The 15,327-nt window shown below is 45.5% G+C and overlaps 1 protein-coding gene across 1 annotated transcript in view; it reads left to right on the top strand.

The window, feature by feature from the left end:
• The window catches only part of Dnah7 (dynein axonemal heavy chain 7), a 239,656-nt gene that overhangs the window by 112,084 nt on the left and 112,245 nt on the right, over window positions 1-15,327 (top strand). Inside the window, exons 25-29 of the mRNA XM_023562205.2 lie at window positions 5,406-5,574; window positions 7,025-7,127; window positions 7,248-7,375; window positions 10,801-11,013; window positions 13,443-13,541. Of these exons, the coding sequence (XP_023417973.1) occupies window positions 5,406-5,574; window positions 7,025-7,127; window positions 7,248-7,375; window positions 10,801-11,013; window positions 13,443-13,541 (712 nt within the window). The remainder of the gene's footprint in view (window positions 1-5,405; window positions 5,575-7,024; window positions 7,128-7,247; window positions 7,376-10,800; window positions 11,014-13,442; window positions 13,542-15,327) is intronic.

Here is a 15,327-nt window from a genome sequence, read left to right as displayed (position 1 = left end):
AGGCAGGTGCTTATGCCACTGGGCTAAATCCCCAGCCCGCATATTTCTGTTGTTTAGAGATTAATTTTCATTTAAAAATGCCTATGCTTAATGAAGCCTAAAATTAATAAATACTTCTGTCGTCTTTGTGAACAGTGAAATAATTTCAACTGCTTTTAGTTCAAGTTTCTATCTCTAATATTCCAAATTCAAATATTAACCTTAGCTTTATAATTTCTTTCAAAAATTATTCACTTTAACTAGTGTAATGTAGAAACTGGTTTCAGGATGCAAGGACAAAACAATTTTATTTTTTATCACTGTTCTTTTCAGCTTTCTCTTTCAAATATTTTCCGTTCCTGGATGAAATCTAGTTTAGGAATGCTTGCTTTTGAAAACATTAATAATTATTACTATTTTTCCTAGAGAGCAAAAGCCTGCAGAGATCTAATATCAAAGTTATTACCTCTGATAGGATTTAAAACTTCCTTCTCCTCTGGATAAGCCTGACTGAGGCTCAGAGCATGAATATGAAAGGCAGATGTGCCCAGCTTTTTGTCATTCTTATGGCACCTTCAGGGTGCATTGACACCTTCAGGGGCTACCTTTTGTTCCCACATGTTGGGGGCTGGAGGAGGAAGGATAGGTTGACATGTGATAAGTTTACTGGGTAGCAGCTGTTTCTTGGTGGTTAGTGCTTGTCTTAGTTACTTTTCTGTCATTGCTGACACAAAACACCTGACACCCAAAGTTAAAAGAGGCAGGGTTTGTTAGCTCACAGTTTGTGGAGGTTTCAATCCATAATCAGCTGGCTTCAAGACAGGGTGGCACATGACAGAGGGCACCAGTTTGTGGTGCTAAGACAGCAGAAGTGTGAGAGAGGGAGAGTGGCACAGAAAAGCCTCCTTGTGCCCCTTTTGTCTTATCCAGGCTACTGGGACTAGGGTTGTGCCAATCCAATCAGTGGACTGATCTTTAGATCACTCACCCTTAATCCCAGCACCGTGCATTCTAGAGCCAGCCACCTCTGAAAAGCCCCTCTCCCATGACTGTATGAGGCTTTGAGGGACACCTGGACACAAACCATAACAGTGCTGTCAGCGATGGAGCAGGACTGGACGTGCCAGTCACCCCCGGGAGGCTCTATGGGATCTTGGGGTCCCTCAGCCCTGTAGAAAGGCCTCCTCCAGCCCTGCCCCTGGCTGAGGTCCCCACACACAGCCCTCTGCTGGGGTCCCCTCCTGTCCCACCTGGGCCTCCTGCACGAGGTCCCACTCAGCATGGCTCAGGTCTGGCTGCTGCTGGTGGGACCTGGATCAGCTAGCTGATATGCTTCTGTTTGGTCAGCAGGAAGAGTGCATCTCTCGTACTCAGTTCTTGTGCTTTACAAGCTCCACAGAGTACATGGTGTGCAGGCTTTCTGGAAAGTTCTCTAAAGCCCTCAGTTACCTTGGGAAAAGGAAGTGCTTCTTTCCCTTCTGCCATGCAGAGGGACGTGAAACACACAGTACACCTGCAGCTCCTTCCAAAGAAGCCCTCGATTCTGGCCTCTCACTGGTGGTCTTCCTGGCCAATTTTTATACGTTCTGATGGGGGCTGATCTGCCAAACCACTTCACTGTTAATAAGGCTCTGGTGTTTCTTGTTTTCAGTTTGGTGCTTTAAATTCTGAGGCAGAAAACCCCTGTTTCCTATGGGGGTAGGCATTTTTACAGACAGTACTTACGTAGTTTTACCAAAAACCTGGTTTTCTTTCCTCACTGTTGCTTTCTGCTTTGCTTTACTTCCTGTGTAGTTTCGTGCTCACTTTGGCTGTATCTGTCAGTCGTTTCCATGAGGATCTGAAAACTGTGTGTTCTAATTCTTTGTCTAAAAAAAGTCTCTCTCTGTTGTCTTCAGTGAATTATTAGTAGACAGATTAACTGGCCATAGGGCTATAGATTGAACCGTAGTTTCCCATCAAAGATAGTATTTCCTCCAAATCTGATGCTCCCATGTCATCTTCCTACTGACGAGAAATCTGCTAATTACGCTTTTCTAAGCAACTATCTTTTCACTATTGAAGTTTTTAAAACTTTCTTTGGGGTTTTTTGGTGTTCCTCACTGTGATGTTATTCAGTGTGGATTAATTTTCATCTATCCTGTTTGGGACTTGTCTTAGTTACTTTTTACTCATTGTTGAGACAAAACACCTGATGCCCAAAGTTGGGAAAAGAAAGGTTTATTTCTTACAGTTTTTGGAGGTTTCAGTCCATACTCAGTTGGCTCCAAGGCAGGGCAGCATGGCAGGGCTGCAGTTCATGGAGGCTGCAAATAGCAAGAAGGAACCAGCAAGAGAGCAAAGCACGCCTTCTTCCTGCTATTACATCACATTCTGGCTCCACCCCTGTGTGGGTGTAGCACTCACACCCCCAAACCAAGCACTAGACAATGAACCAATCACAAATGCATAATGCAAAGGCTTGAGGCTTGGGGGCCACCAACATAAACCATGACATTCCACCCCTGGCCCCCAATGACTCATGCACATCCTTTGTACAAAAGACGTTTAGTCCATCTCCAAGAGTTGACAAGTTCCTAACATTTTCAGCATTGCTGAGATGTCCAAGTCCCAAGTGTCCTCTGATAGCTATGGCAAACTCTTAACTGGAACCCCCTGTACAAATGGAACAAGGTTAAACATTTCTGAAATGCAAAATCACAAGATATATATTACCATTCCAAAAGTTACAAACAGGGGAATATAAAGCATTAGAAACAAAGCTAGACCAACATCCAGCAGGGTGAACATTAAGTCCTAGAGTTTCATGCTCAGCATCTGAAGCAATCTGGTTGCAGGCTCCAAAAGGCTTGGGTGACTTCACCCCTAGGGCACTTCCATGGATTTCAGCTCCTGCAGCTTTTCTCTTAAACCCTCTCTGCTTGTTTTTTGCACCTTTCCTTGGATGACCCATGTTCCTGGATTTTCCAAACTTCTGGAGTCTCCACTGCACCTTTGGCTTCATCTTTATATCTTTACAAATTGCCCTTTCAGGGGCACACTGCCTGGGGAGGCCCTTTGCAATTGAGGTGGAAGTCGTCTTACCCTCATAATTTGTGCATTTTCCTTGCACCTAAAATCAGGACCATGTGGATGCCGCCAAGGTTTGCTGCCAGCTAGAGCAGTAGCCAGGCTTTTTTCTCTCCTGGCTGTAGGGATCAATTGCCTGGATCACTGGGCTCTGTGAACCTGATTGTAAAGAAAGGCTTCTTGATGTTGCCATCATTCAAAACCTCATGTGGCTGCTGCCATTCTGGAACCTCATGTGGCCTCTGTTGCCATTCTGGAGCATGGTGTTCTGCAGCTTCCCCTCTGAGCATTCTTTCGCTTTTGCAGTTTTGAGCCTGCAAAAGGTGGAGACCTGCTGCTTCCTGGGGATGCCCCCTGGCCATCTCTCTGTTTCTTCTCAGCAATCAAAGTGTCAGCTCTGTCTTTACAATTCACAACTTTACTGGAGTTTTCCTTCTAGCCAAACTCACAGCCTTGTAAATTATCCTGCTGGGCTCTTTGTTTTTGATTTGCAACATAAAGCTGGCTAAAAGCCCACAGCAATAGCCATGCCATAGCCTCAACATTCGACTGCCTTGAAATTTCCTTTGCTAGATTAATCAGTCCATTGCCCTTAGTCTCAGTCTCAGGCTAAATCTCTGGGCATGAGCAAAATGCAGACAAACTTTCTCCAAGCCATAACATACATCATGAGGAGTCCAACAACAAATGCAGTTCTTCTTTCCAATAAAAACCTCCCAAGCCTGATCTTTACCATCAGGCTTTCTATCTTCTGGTCCCCTGAGCTCTGGCCAAAATCTTTTCTACAGAACAGCATAAGCTGTTCTAGCTCTGTGCATCCAGGCAACATGTCTGAACCTTTCCAGACTCTGCCCACAAGCCACTTCCAAAGCTTCATGAAAAACATGATCAGGTATAGTCATAGCAACAACTCCACTCCTTGGTACCAAATTCTGTGTTAGTTACTTTTTATTCATCGCTGAGACAAAAATACCTGACGCCCAAAGTTGGGAAAGGAAAGATTTATTTCTTATGTTTTGGGAGGTATCAGTCCACACTCAGTTGACTCCAAGGCAGGGTGGCATGGTGGGGCCGCAGTTCATGGTGGCTGCAAACAGCAAGAAGGAAACTGGCAAGAAAGCAAAACACGCCTTCTCCTGCTATTACATCACATCCTGGCTCCACCCCTAGGCTGGTGTGGCACTCACACTCCCAATCTAAATGCTAAATAATGAACCAATCACAAATGGATAATGCAAAGGCATGAGGCCTGGGGCCACTGACATAAACAGGACTGCATCAAAATAGGTATTTTTGCATTTCTGGAAGATTCTAGGTCATGAAATTAAGGGAATGCTGATACAGAGAGCCATGAGTAACTTCAGCTATGACCTAGCAGTTGCGGTCTGTTTTAAAGCACAGCTTATAGTTATGGTTGTCCTGGCTTCTTAGTGTCTAGCTGTTTCCTCCACCCATGCCAGCCCTGTCTTAGGAGGAGGTGGCTCCCAGGCAGCCCGGCATGTCCTGCCACAGCAGCTGGGGACGCACCTCTGAGGAGAGCTGCAGGGTCTCCTCTGGTCCTCCCAGCATCCATGTCAGCTTCTTAGCCAGGTCACATGCTGTGGTCGTGGAATCGGTTCCTCCCGCCCCTGGATGGTGCAGACTTGCACCCAGGCCTCAAGAGAGTAGATCTTCTTCATCTTTCTCTGGCAGGTGCTGGGATACATTTAGTCTCCACAGAGAGGCCAGGCTGTGTTTCAAGGCGCCTAGATTCCCGTGGGTGGATCCATTCCTGTGCCTGGCTGGCTCAGCTCTGAAGATCTGCTTTCTGTCTCTAGCACGGAATGTGGAAATACATAAACACTCTGTGTTTACAGGCAGGTCCTCAAGACAATATGGATGTGTGCAGCCTGGAGCCTAATTAATCACTTCACCAGCTTCACATTCCTCGTGTTGGAAGACTTCCCTTTCCTTCTTTAAAACACGGCCAAGTGTGATAACACTCACTGTTGGCTTCTGTTGTGAGCCACTAAGGGCAGCAAAAGGACCAGGTTGTTCAGGGTCAGCTGAATTCTCCATGCTGTGCACAAGTCGCCTTTAAGTTTCAAAAGTGGATTTGGCAAACTCCCTCAGTCATACAGTATTCAGAAGCAAACTCTAAGAGCAGATAAAGCAGCCTGTCAGAGATGCTCTGGTCGGTGGGAAGGAAAGAATTATTGGAGAGGGAAATGGCATGTTGGGTTCTCAATTTAAGCTTTTTGTATGTGCATTAAACCAAAACAAAACAAAACAATACAAACCAAACCAAACCAAACCAAACCAAACCAAACCAAACCAAACCACTGCTCCATGTGGATGACCCCTGTCTTCTTTCTCAGAACTTTATTTGGAGCCCTTCACCTGCACCTTGGAGGGGCGCCCGAGGGCCCAGCTGGCACCGGGAAGACGGAGACCACCAAGGACTTGGCGAAGGCGGTGGCCAAACAGTGCGTTGTGTTCAACTGCTCAGATGGCTTGGATTACTTGGCCCTAGGAAAGTTCTTTAAGGTTTGCGTCATCTCCTCCTCCCTTCATCATAGGATAACTGCCCACAGAGAGGAGCTGTTTATAATGCAACATAACTGTGTTCACATAAAAGATTTACTAGATCTTAAAGATAGAACTAAAGTATTACCTTAACGATTCCCAGGGAAGTAGCCTGTGTGTGTGTGATACCGAGACAATTAGGAGTTAGAAATAAAAGCAAGTCAAAATTATGATGAATAAAAAATCAAGCAAACAATAACATTTTAATTTACCCTCTGTAATGATCTGTGCATGTAGTACAATGATTATTTAAGAAATAAATAGTGAGATTTAAAAGGCCTACTTGTTTGAATAGCCATTATAGTCCTACGTGTTTAGAGAAATATGTGCTGTGTGGTGTTCTTTTTGTTAGTCTAGTTAGTGAAATTCTTAATTCTTTGATTTAGAGTCATGCACATATATTGTGTTACATTTCCTTGTCGCCGAGCACTTCTAATTATATGGAGACTGGCTCTGTGTTAGGTTCATGCTGGCAATGGGGGTACACGTTAAAATGCTGTAGTTCTTACTGTTGGAAACCTCACAGTCAGTATGGCTATTTGAATCTGTGACCTCCTAAACATCCCGTGCACTGTGATCTAAATCTTCCGTTATCTAATGCTATATGGGTCAATTGTAGATAAACTCTTCCCTAAATAATGAAAATGTACTTCTCCTTGACACAGATCGAGTTCACATTCAATCCATTACGGTTCAGTGTAATCCACTGGATACAAAAGCAAGGCCTTGTGCTAACTGTAGGAGTACAGAGTTAGTTTCCTTGCCTAAAATTTATCTATAAAGTGCCACGCATCATGCCTGGCATATATGACACACACACACACACACACACACACACACACACACACTATAATGTGTGCTTAACAAATATTTATTGATTTTTTGAGTTTTTTAATGTGTAAACATGGATTTGGAGGGAGCTGATGATGTCCGAGTTCCTGGTTTTTCCTGACAACCCAGTGTCCCATTTGAAAGTTAGCTGTGACCTGTGTGACCTCAGCCAGCCACTGGTGTTCACTTCCCAGAGCAGTTTTGCTAGCAACAGAGGTCCCTATGGGTGGAGAACAGTTACAGCCCACTCGCTGAGTCCACCCAGAAACAGCAAATAGATCAGTGTGCAAATAAAAAGTAAGAAAGACTTCAACATTTCAGGTGCACATCCAAATGCAAGAAAAATACAGGAAGCAAAAAAAAAAAGTAAATTGGAAAATTTTCCAGTTGATCAAACTCTTTATTCATACAGAATAATGAATTGGTATTGAAAAAGGAAGCTGTCTTTAATGATAGAGGTGAAGAAGCAACTTCCTTGATAGGATATTAAATCCTTAAAAAGATCAGGTGAAAACTGCAGCCTGTCAACATAATATTCAATCAGATAAAGCTGAAAAATTCCATTACTCTTTTCTCCCAGGGGCTGCTATCTTGTGGCGCCTGGGCTTGCTTTGATGAGTTCAACAGAATCGATTTGGAAGTACTTTCTGTGGTTGCTCAACAAATCCTTACTATCCAAAGAGGTAATGGACGAGTCTCTCTTGGCATTGTGTGGAAAACAGAAGAAATATGGGCGGTAATGAAGGACACAGGCTGCATTATGTGTGGCTCTGCTGAATCGGTTCTGTCTTCATTACGCACAGGCATTAATGCAGGCGCTGATATCCTAGTTTTTGAGGGAACCGAGCTAAAACTGGACCCTACCTGTGCTGTCTTCATAACCATGAACCCTGGGTATGCTGGGCGATCCGAGCTGCCAGATAATCTGAAGGTATGCTGGTGGTGGGAGTGCATCTTCCACTCTGTTTTTCCAGTTTACAAAGTGCTAACATTTCGTAAAAGAAAGAATTACCACCCTGGAATTACATGCAAAATATGCGGTTAGGCTTTATAATATATTAGAAAACTATTCTAGATGATAATTTTTAAAGCTTTGAATGCTTTAAAGATACATACGTGCCCCAGGTACAATTTTCAAATTTTACTTTTAAAATAAGCCTGATTGGGGCTGGGGATTTAGCTCTGTGGCATAAGCACCTGCCTTGCAAGCGTGCAGTCGTGAGTTCGATCCCTGGTACCGATAAAAATAAAAGAAAATAAGGCTGATTATAACACAGTACAAAATATATAAAAATACTAAAACGGTACCTATTCTGCTACTTACTATTTGCATTGAATGATCACAGTTTTAAATGCCTTTTAAAAACACAGTGCTTAAACAAGACAGTACAGTGGGAGTTTTTCAAGTTAATATTATAGCGTGGAGCTTTTCTCATCTTTAGAGACATGGGTCACTCTATAAATCCATTACACTTTTCTTCCTGCTGAACCTGTAAGTGTCGTCTAGTTTCCCTGCCTTATGAACAATGTGGTGGTGGGCAGAGGTCCTCTGAGCTATTCTCGGGGTTGAAATGCTCTCTGGGCTGGAGTCAGGGGACAGCTGTGTGGTGAACTGCATCCCAGTGCCACCGTTTACCTCCTGCATCAACCCTCATGAATACACAGTGCTGACTTTGTTGTTGTAGCAAAGAACAAAACACTACCCACTTGGGACAGAGCAGACACTTCACTGAATCAAGCAGCTTGTGTTTGCTTCTCAGGGAAATGCGTTTTCTCTGTGTGTCTGTGAGCCTCTTTGCAGCCGGGATGGCACGGGTGGCTATGACTGTGCACTGAGAAGATCCAGGAAGTCGTGCTCTGGCAATCGTGGTTCCCAAACCAGGCCCCGACCCAGTCCTCCCGGCCTCTCGGTTCCGTGTGGAACCCACCGCTTCTCAGGAGGAGGGAGCAGTGTTTCTTCTTCACTGGAAGGACTTCGCTAGACTAATTGCTGCCAGTGTTTTGGGCTCCGCCTCACGTCCTTCTGTGCACTGTGCCGGATGTCTTAGTGCTTTGCTTTCCTTCAGGGAGGTGTGATTTAAAAACAAAAACTGGAGAATCCTTTATGTAAGAAGCATTTTGAGATTTCCCTCGCACTTTTCCTTTGGAAAGCACTTCTTGGACCAGTCGTATGTTCCACTCAGCTATGCTGTTTTTTTGTTCTGTAGATGCAACCAGAGTGCATAATTTTTTATTTTTTATTTTTATTTAGAGAAAAAAAGCAAAATAGGAAAAAGGGTAGAAATAATATTAAATTTTTATAAGAGCAGGGAAAGCAAAGCCCTGTCAGGAGCTGGTCATAAAAAGCTGGAAGCCATCACTGGGCTCTCGGTGGCATCTGTCAGTGCCCCACACAGACTTTTCCCACGGCATCCGTGTTGACAGAACCAAGTATGTGCCCCGTGGTTCCTGGGGTGACGCATTTTCCTTCTCCATCAAGCCCGGCGTTGCCCTCCAGCTCACAGCTCTTCTTCGGGTTCCCGTTGTTCTCCTGTTGTGCTGCCTTGGTTAGAGCTGCTACAGAGCTCTTGTTTTCAATGTCTGTGGAAACATCTAACATCTGAAGGAAGAGAAACGTATCCAAAGTAAAAAAGAAAAGGAGAACAAGGCAGCCGGGCCCCAGGAAGTGCTGTTAGCAGTGGTTGGAATGTTCTGGAAACCCCCTCCCCTTCACAAGCTCTTCTGGGCTCCTGTTTCACAGAAGTCCTCTCTAAGTCCCGTGGGTCCTGTCCTCACCACACCCGGTCTCACCCCGTCACTGTCCTCTGGGGTGGGACAGAGGTGACAGCTCCCATGTGGCTCATGGCTCCCCCCTGGGCTTCCCCTCCCGAGCTCCCCCTGCAGTGCTGCCCTGTGGTCTGCCCAAGCCGTCTAGTCATGTCATCCCCACACTTTAAGAAACTGGGGGCTCCTTTTTGTCTAGTAGTTCAAGCTCAGGTTTCTTAGTACCACCTCTGAGCACTGGGCATTGGGACTATTTCCCAGAGGCCGCATTCCCCTGCTGTTCATGTCACCAGGAGCCTCCCTGCCCAGAACGTCCCCCACCACCTACCTCTCTGCGTGAAGTTTGCTCTGTCTCTAAATCACCACTTCATAGCCTGACAGATAAGCCCAGACTTCTCCTTTCCTCCAGCAAGGAAGCCTGGACACACAAGGTCATTCAAACGTGACCCTCTGGCCCGCCCTTGGGCCAGCAGAGCAGCTCACAGTTCTCACAGTTCCTCTCCTGGGTCCCCTGCTCACAGCTTCCAAGGCTTGGACGACAGGTCTTCTCAGTCTGATGCCTTCTGTCTGCCCAGACCTTTGGTGGCCCCTTCCCTAGGACTTCTGAGCGGGGATGCTCTCCTCCCGCTGTGGGGCCGGACCCCAGCTCGCAGCCTGGCTCTCCTCTGCCATGTGCCTCTGCAGTGTCCGCTGTCCAAGCAGATGCAGGCACTGGTCCTTTTGCTTCCTAGTCCTCTTTCCATTGTTACACTTCCTAGAAGACGGGCACAGCAACCACAGATGGCAGGGGCTCAGGGGGTCCCCACATGCGCCCTTTCCCTAGCACGGTCTCGTTAGCAGGGCTGCCTGACTCGCTCCAGGTTATGAAGTACAGTTTGGTGTGAAGCCCCATCTCCCAGCCCAGGTAAGAAGCCCGGCCTTTAGACATCCTGCAGAGACCAGAAGCTCCCCCACATCACGGAGGGGAGCACAGCACAGCTGACTCTAAGCATTTTTTACATGGAAACGGTTCATACACCAAAGTTAATGCTCTGTTTATGATATGGGTGTAAAAGAAGACCAGTTGGTTTAATTGTTTTTATATGGCTTGAACCTCATAATTTAATGATTGCAGAAAAACTATAAAGCCATCACATGCTGTGACTATACAGCAGGGCTATTTTTGTGATGGTCATTTTTATTTAAACACTTGTTTTTATTAGGACATGTTTGCCATGCACAGTGATTCTGTCTCTCCCCAGGAGCTGGTGCCTGTGTGTAACACGTCTTCACCATTTGTACGTCCGCTTCCCCTCCCCTCTTTGCTATTTGCAAAAGATCCATGTCCCTGTTTCCTGTGATCTTTCATTTTCTTTATTTATGTATTGGAAAAGCCATGTGACTGGCTGACTTTCCTCAGCTTTCTGGCCTCGAGGTGCACCCGTCCTCCCGCAGGTGACCCAGGTTCACCCTCCTCCGTGGCAGATCAGTGCCTCACGGGGTACAGTTACGTTTCCCTTATCTGTTCATCCGGTGATGCTCGGATGGACACTTCCAGGGCAGAGCTGCGGGGCGTCCCTGTTTAAAGAGGGCCTGTCTTGTCCTGTCCCTTAGGCTCTCTTCCGCACAGTGGCCATGATGGTCCCCGACTACGCCATGATCGCTGAAATAGTCCTATACTCCTGTGGGTTCGTCACTGCCCGGCCGCTGTCTGTGAAAATCGTGGCCACCTACCGCTTGTGTTCGGAGCAGCTGTCCTCGCAGCATCACTATGACTACGGGATGCGGGCTGTGAAGTCGGTGCTCACTGCCGCCGGGAACCTGAAGGTACAGACTCTGCGCCTCTGACCCGGAATCTCCCCTTCGCGCGTCTTGGTCTGTGTGTCTTCATGGAGTGACACATTGCTCTCGCTAACCGAACAGAATCAGTGATCGCACTAAAATATCGTTTTGCACCCACAAAAAGTTTTATATAAAAAACCCTTACCTGTGTGATTCTTCATGATAGGATTGCTTGTTCCATAATTTAAAATACAGAACTGGGTGCTACCAGGGAAGAAGATTGTTTACCACTGAGAATTTATTTTTGTTTGTTTTTCTGGACAGGGTCTCACTATGAAGTCCAGGCTGACCTTGAATTCACTATGTAGGTCAAGCTGGCCTCCAACTTACAGCGATCCTGTCTCAGTCTCCTGAGTGCTGGGAGCACCGGCATGTGCCATTATGCCTGGTGACTGCTGAGAAACATTTTGAAGGCTTCTAGTTTATATAACCTATATCACTTTAAAGGAAATAATGTGTAATTGATAAATATATGCAAAAAGCCCTAAGACATTGTGACTTAATGTAATTATTAGTTGTAGCCAACTGGCCTAGCAGTAATCAATTTGCAATAAAACATTTGCATTTGAAATAATCTAATCATGTAAAAACATACTATATGAAAAACCCAATTTTTAAAGACTTGGTTAACTTTTCATTGGAAGTATTTTGTGGACCTGTGAAATAAAACTGTATTTAAGGCATCAAAGTGATTCTAGGTCACAGTATAATGTGACCTTGGGGTTTACAAAATTTTCATGTTCATGATTTGTACAAGATACAGATTTAAAAATATGTGCAACATAACTAAGGACATTGGCATGCATTTTTATCTTCTATCATAATGTTATCAAGAATTGTAATCTATAGTAGTGATATTCTACTTCATGTCAGCCTGACATCACTTCAAGTCATTGTGTTTTGCAATAAATGCAGGTGCTTAGAAGCCCCAATTTGTATTAACCCGGCACGTCACGATTACCTGTGGTTAGATAATGCATTTTCCAGCCTGTGTCTTCCCTGAAATCTTGACTATGGCATCAATCAAGCCATTAAAGTCAGGCTGCAAACAAATCTTGCAAATTAACCTATCCTTCTTTGTCAAAAGCTAATTTAGAGTTGTGGAATGTTTTGAAGCCGGTTTCTGTTATATCAAGAGAGAATTTGAACATTTGCTTCAAAATAATGGCCCCTTGGGTAGCAAGCTTCTGACACTGATTTCTTTGTGGTTTGAGTGATCAAAGCCTGGACTCAGGCACAGGGTCAGCTTTGGCACTGGGAGTCGAGGAGAGGCAGAGCCAACAAGCCTGACAGCAAGGAGACAGGGGCTTTGTAAGGCAGAGGCCACCAAAGTAAGCCAGCAACATTCATTAGAGAGAAGATCTGGGGGGCAGGAGAGTGCTGGCAAACCAGCATACGGAGGTGGGTGAAACTCTCGAGTGAGCTGTTAAGCACTAAAATGGGTGGAATAATTCTGCATTTGGGTTTTTGTTGATTATGTGGGTGCTGCTGTGGGTGCAATTTCAAAACAGCAAGTTCAGGGTCAAAACCACTTCTCAGTCAACCTCGGGCTCCCACGATGGTCGGGAGTTTCGTGTGCATTTGCCTCAACTCTCTCCACTTCACGGGCACAAGCAGGGCCTCCAGGTGCTGTGTGTGAAGTTGGCCAGACCATGCTGTGTTCTGCCATGTAGGTGCCTGGCGGGTTTATACCAGTGAGGTATAAACCTGAAAAGAAGAAGGGTTTCTGTACTATGAGTACTAAGTTCATTATTTAAGAGCATCAGGAAACACAGATTGTTAGAATAGTGACTTTGAATTAGATGCGGATGAGAAAGGAGGTGTCAAACTTACACCCTTCAGGATGTCTTACAGGTGTCTTTGAGTGCTTCATCCCCTTTAAAAACAAGCAGAACACAGCAAAGCTGGGTAGAGCGGCAGACACATGATTGATGTTGTTTTGGTGAAAAACACAGAGACGAGTGCAGAGCTCTACATTCAGAGCAAAGGTCTTGGCCTCGGAATATGATGAAGGAGAGAACGTTGTTTATATGTTTTAAAGTTAAATCCACTTAGTCAGAATGACTGTCCACTCCTAACGATGTTCACCATCGTCCCTGGGCTGCTGGGTCTTAAAGGCATCGGGTGAACTAGTTCTACCCAACACCTAGATGACGGCAGTAACCCAAATACATTGAATTAGTGGCTAGGAGCCTTTTGTTTAGTGTCTGCGAACAGGCAGCTAGTTCAGTCTAGGTTTTTATTACAAACTAATAAAAATTCAGCGAGTGTAAATGTCCGTTTCTATAGCAGCAACCAAACCACATGAAATAGCACCGCGGTCATGCCGGTTGGAATTGTATTTGTGTTTGTGTTTGTGCGAACGTGAGTGAGGGTGCGGCTGCAGAAACCCTCATGAGTGTGTTTTCTTGCAGCTGAAGTACCCAAATGAAAACGAAGAAATTTTGCTACTGAGATCTATTATTGATGTAAATCTGCCAAAATTTCTAGCCCACGATTTACCACTTTTTAAGGTAAGAATATTCATTATTCCAGTGCATCAAAATTCTTTCAAGAATGCATTTATCAAATGTCCGTGTTTTCAAAGCTCCCTGCAAGAAACTTTAACCATAAAGAACAACACAGAGCCGAGGAACATAGATCACCCCTTGTTTTTATTTGGAGTGTGTTTAGCTAGCTTTGCTGTCTGAGTTTCAGGAACAAGGGGTTTTTAAGTTTTCTTCACTGCGGAATATAATGATCAGCAAAGGTGACATTTGCTTACAAATTCCCCGAGAATGTGGGTTCTGTGGAAGGAACTTGGCCCAGCACGCCACTGAATCCTCAGCACAGAATAGGCACTTGGTAAACATTAGTTCTGTGAATGACTGAAAAAAATGAACGAGCTTAATTTCCTTAGAAGACTGAGATGGCATTTATGAAATTTTAAGCATGATCTTACACAAGAACCAAGTTTGACAATCAAGTTATCAGATTATCAATCAAGTAGGATCAGATTAAGGGTAACTGAAAGGAAGAGTAATGGCCCAAGATTCCATTTCATCTTTGGTTCCGTCTGGTCCCCTTCCTTGTCCCAGGACCGGCGGGCTCTTTGTGCATGTTAGACCCTTGCTCCTGCACGCTGCCTTGCAGCTCACACAGGCACTGGCTGTCAGCTCGTAAAGACTGCAGACCTTGTGTCTGTCTGGTGATGGGGGAAGAGATCCTGCCACTAGAGTGGTCCACTGACATTGGTTACCATAGCAACTATGTGTGGCCGTCTCCACAGCGGCAGCCCTTCCTACTTAGAGCCGGCAGTGCAGATATTTTACAGGGAAAACCAGCAGGGGAAGATGGTGCACTTTCTCCCCATGACTTCCCTTGGTTTCCTTGGTACTGGTGCACTGTACAGATTTCCTGGATGTACAAAGACACTTCAGTGCCTGTGTCCTTGTGCCGGTGCAGTGCTTGGGGACATGGACTGGGCAATGTTTCTCAGGTAACATTTCCAGTAGGCACAAGTCCCTGTTGGGCAGGACTGTCCATGCACAATGTGACATTGCCTTCCTCCCCCAGTGTTTGCACTTCTGCCATGGTGACAAGCAGGACACCTCCGAGCTTTCCAGCTCCGCAGGAAGGGGAGGATATTGGCTTTGGTGGGGTCACTGGACACCAAAATTTGTTGCTTCTTTCGTAAGCCTTTGGAAGTGTGACTAGATGTCTTTGTGTTGTATGTGAGTGTGTGTGTGCATGCATGTGTGCATGTGTGTTGTGTGCTGGGCATCAAACCAGGACCTCACATGGCTAACCATGAACCTTACCACGGAGCCGCACCCCCAGCCTTGCCAGGTCCTACAAAGCAGTGCCTTGCAGGGAGTATTCTGTTTAATGCTGCAGACGTCCCCATGGGCTGATGCTGTCATTATCCTGTTTAACACATGGTGAAACTGAGGCACGAGAGGCAAAGTAACTGGCTTTTGTGGCAGTCACGGGGAGCAGGACTCTGCCATGCAGCCCGTGGCCAGCTCTGTCCACCCTGCTGTGCTGACCTTTTCTCTGCTTTGCCCTGAGGAAACTTCCTGCTTTGCAGAAAGGGGAGGAGCGTCTCTGTAAAGGCTTTGCAGGGACTGATTGCAGCGTGACTCTGAAATCTCCCTTTTCCCTCCAGGGTGAGAAGAATAGTCATCCTTCTCACGTGGTTGGTGGTGATGGTCACCGTCTTACCTGACTGAGAAGATTACTTCCTTAGGTCTTGTAACTAACTTTATGAATCCATGCACAGTACATGTGAGGTCAGAGTTCCTTCCAAACCCGTGATTA

Source organism: Cavia porcellus, unplaced genomic scaffold (genome assembly GCF_034190915.1).
Source record: "Cavia porcellus strain 051 isolate PalLab524CR breed Dunkin Hartley unplaced genomic scaffold, mCavPor4.1 scaffold_12, whole genome shotgun sequence".
Classification (NCBI taxonomy): Eukaryota; Metazoa; Chordata; class Mammalia; order Rodentia; family Caviidae; genus Cavia; species Cavia porcellus.
This window is presented reverse-complemented; position numbering and strand designations above follow the sequence as displayed.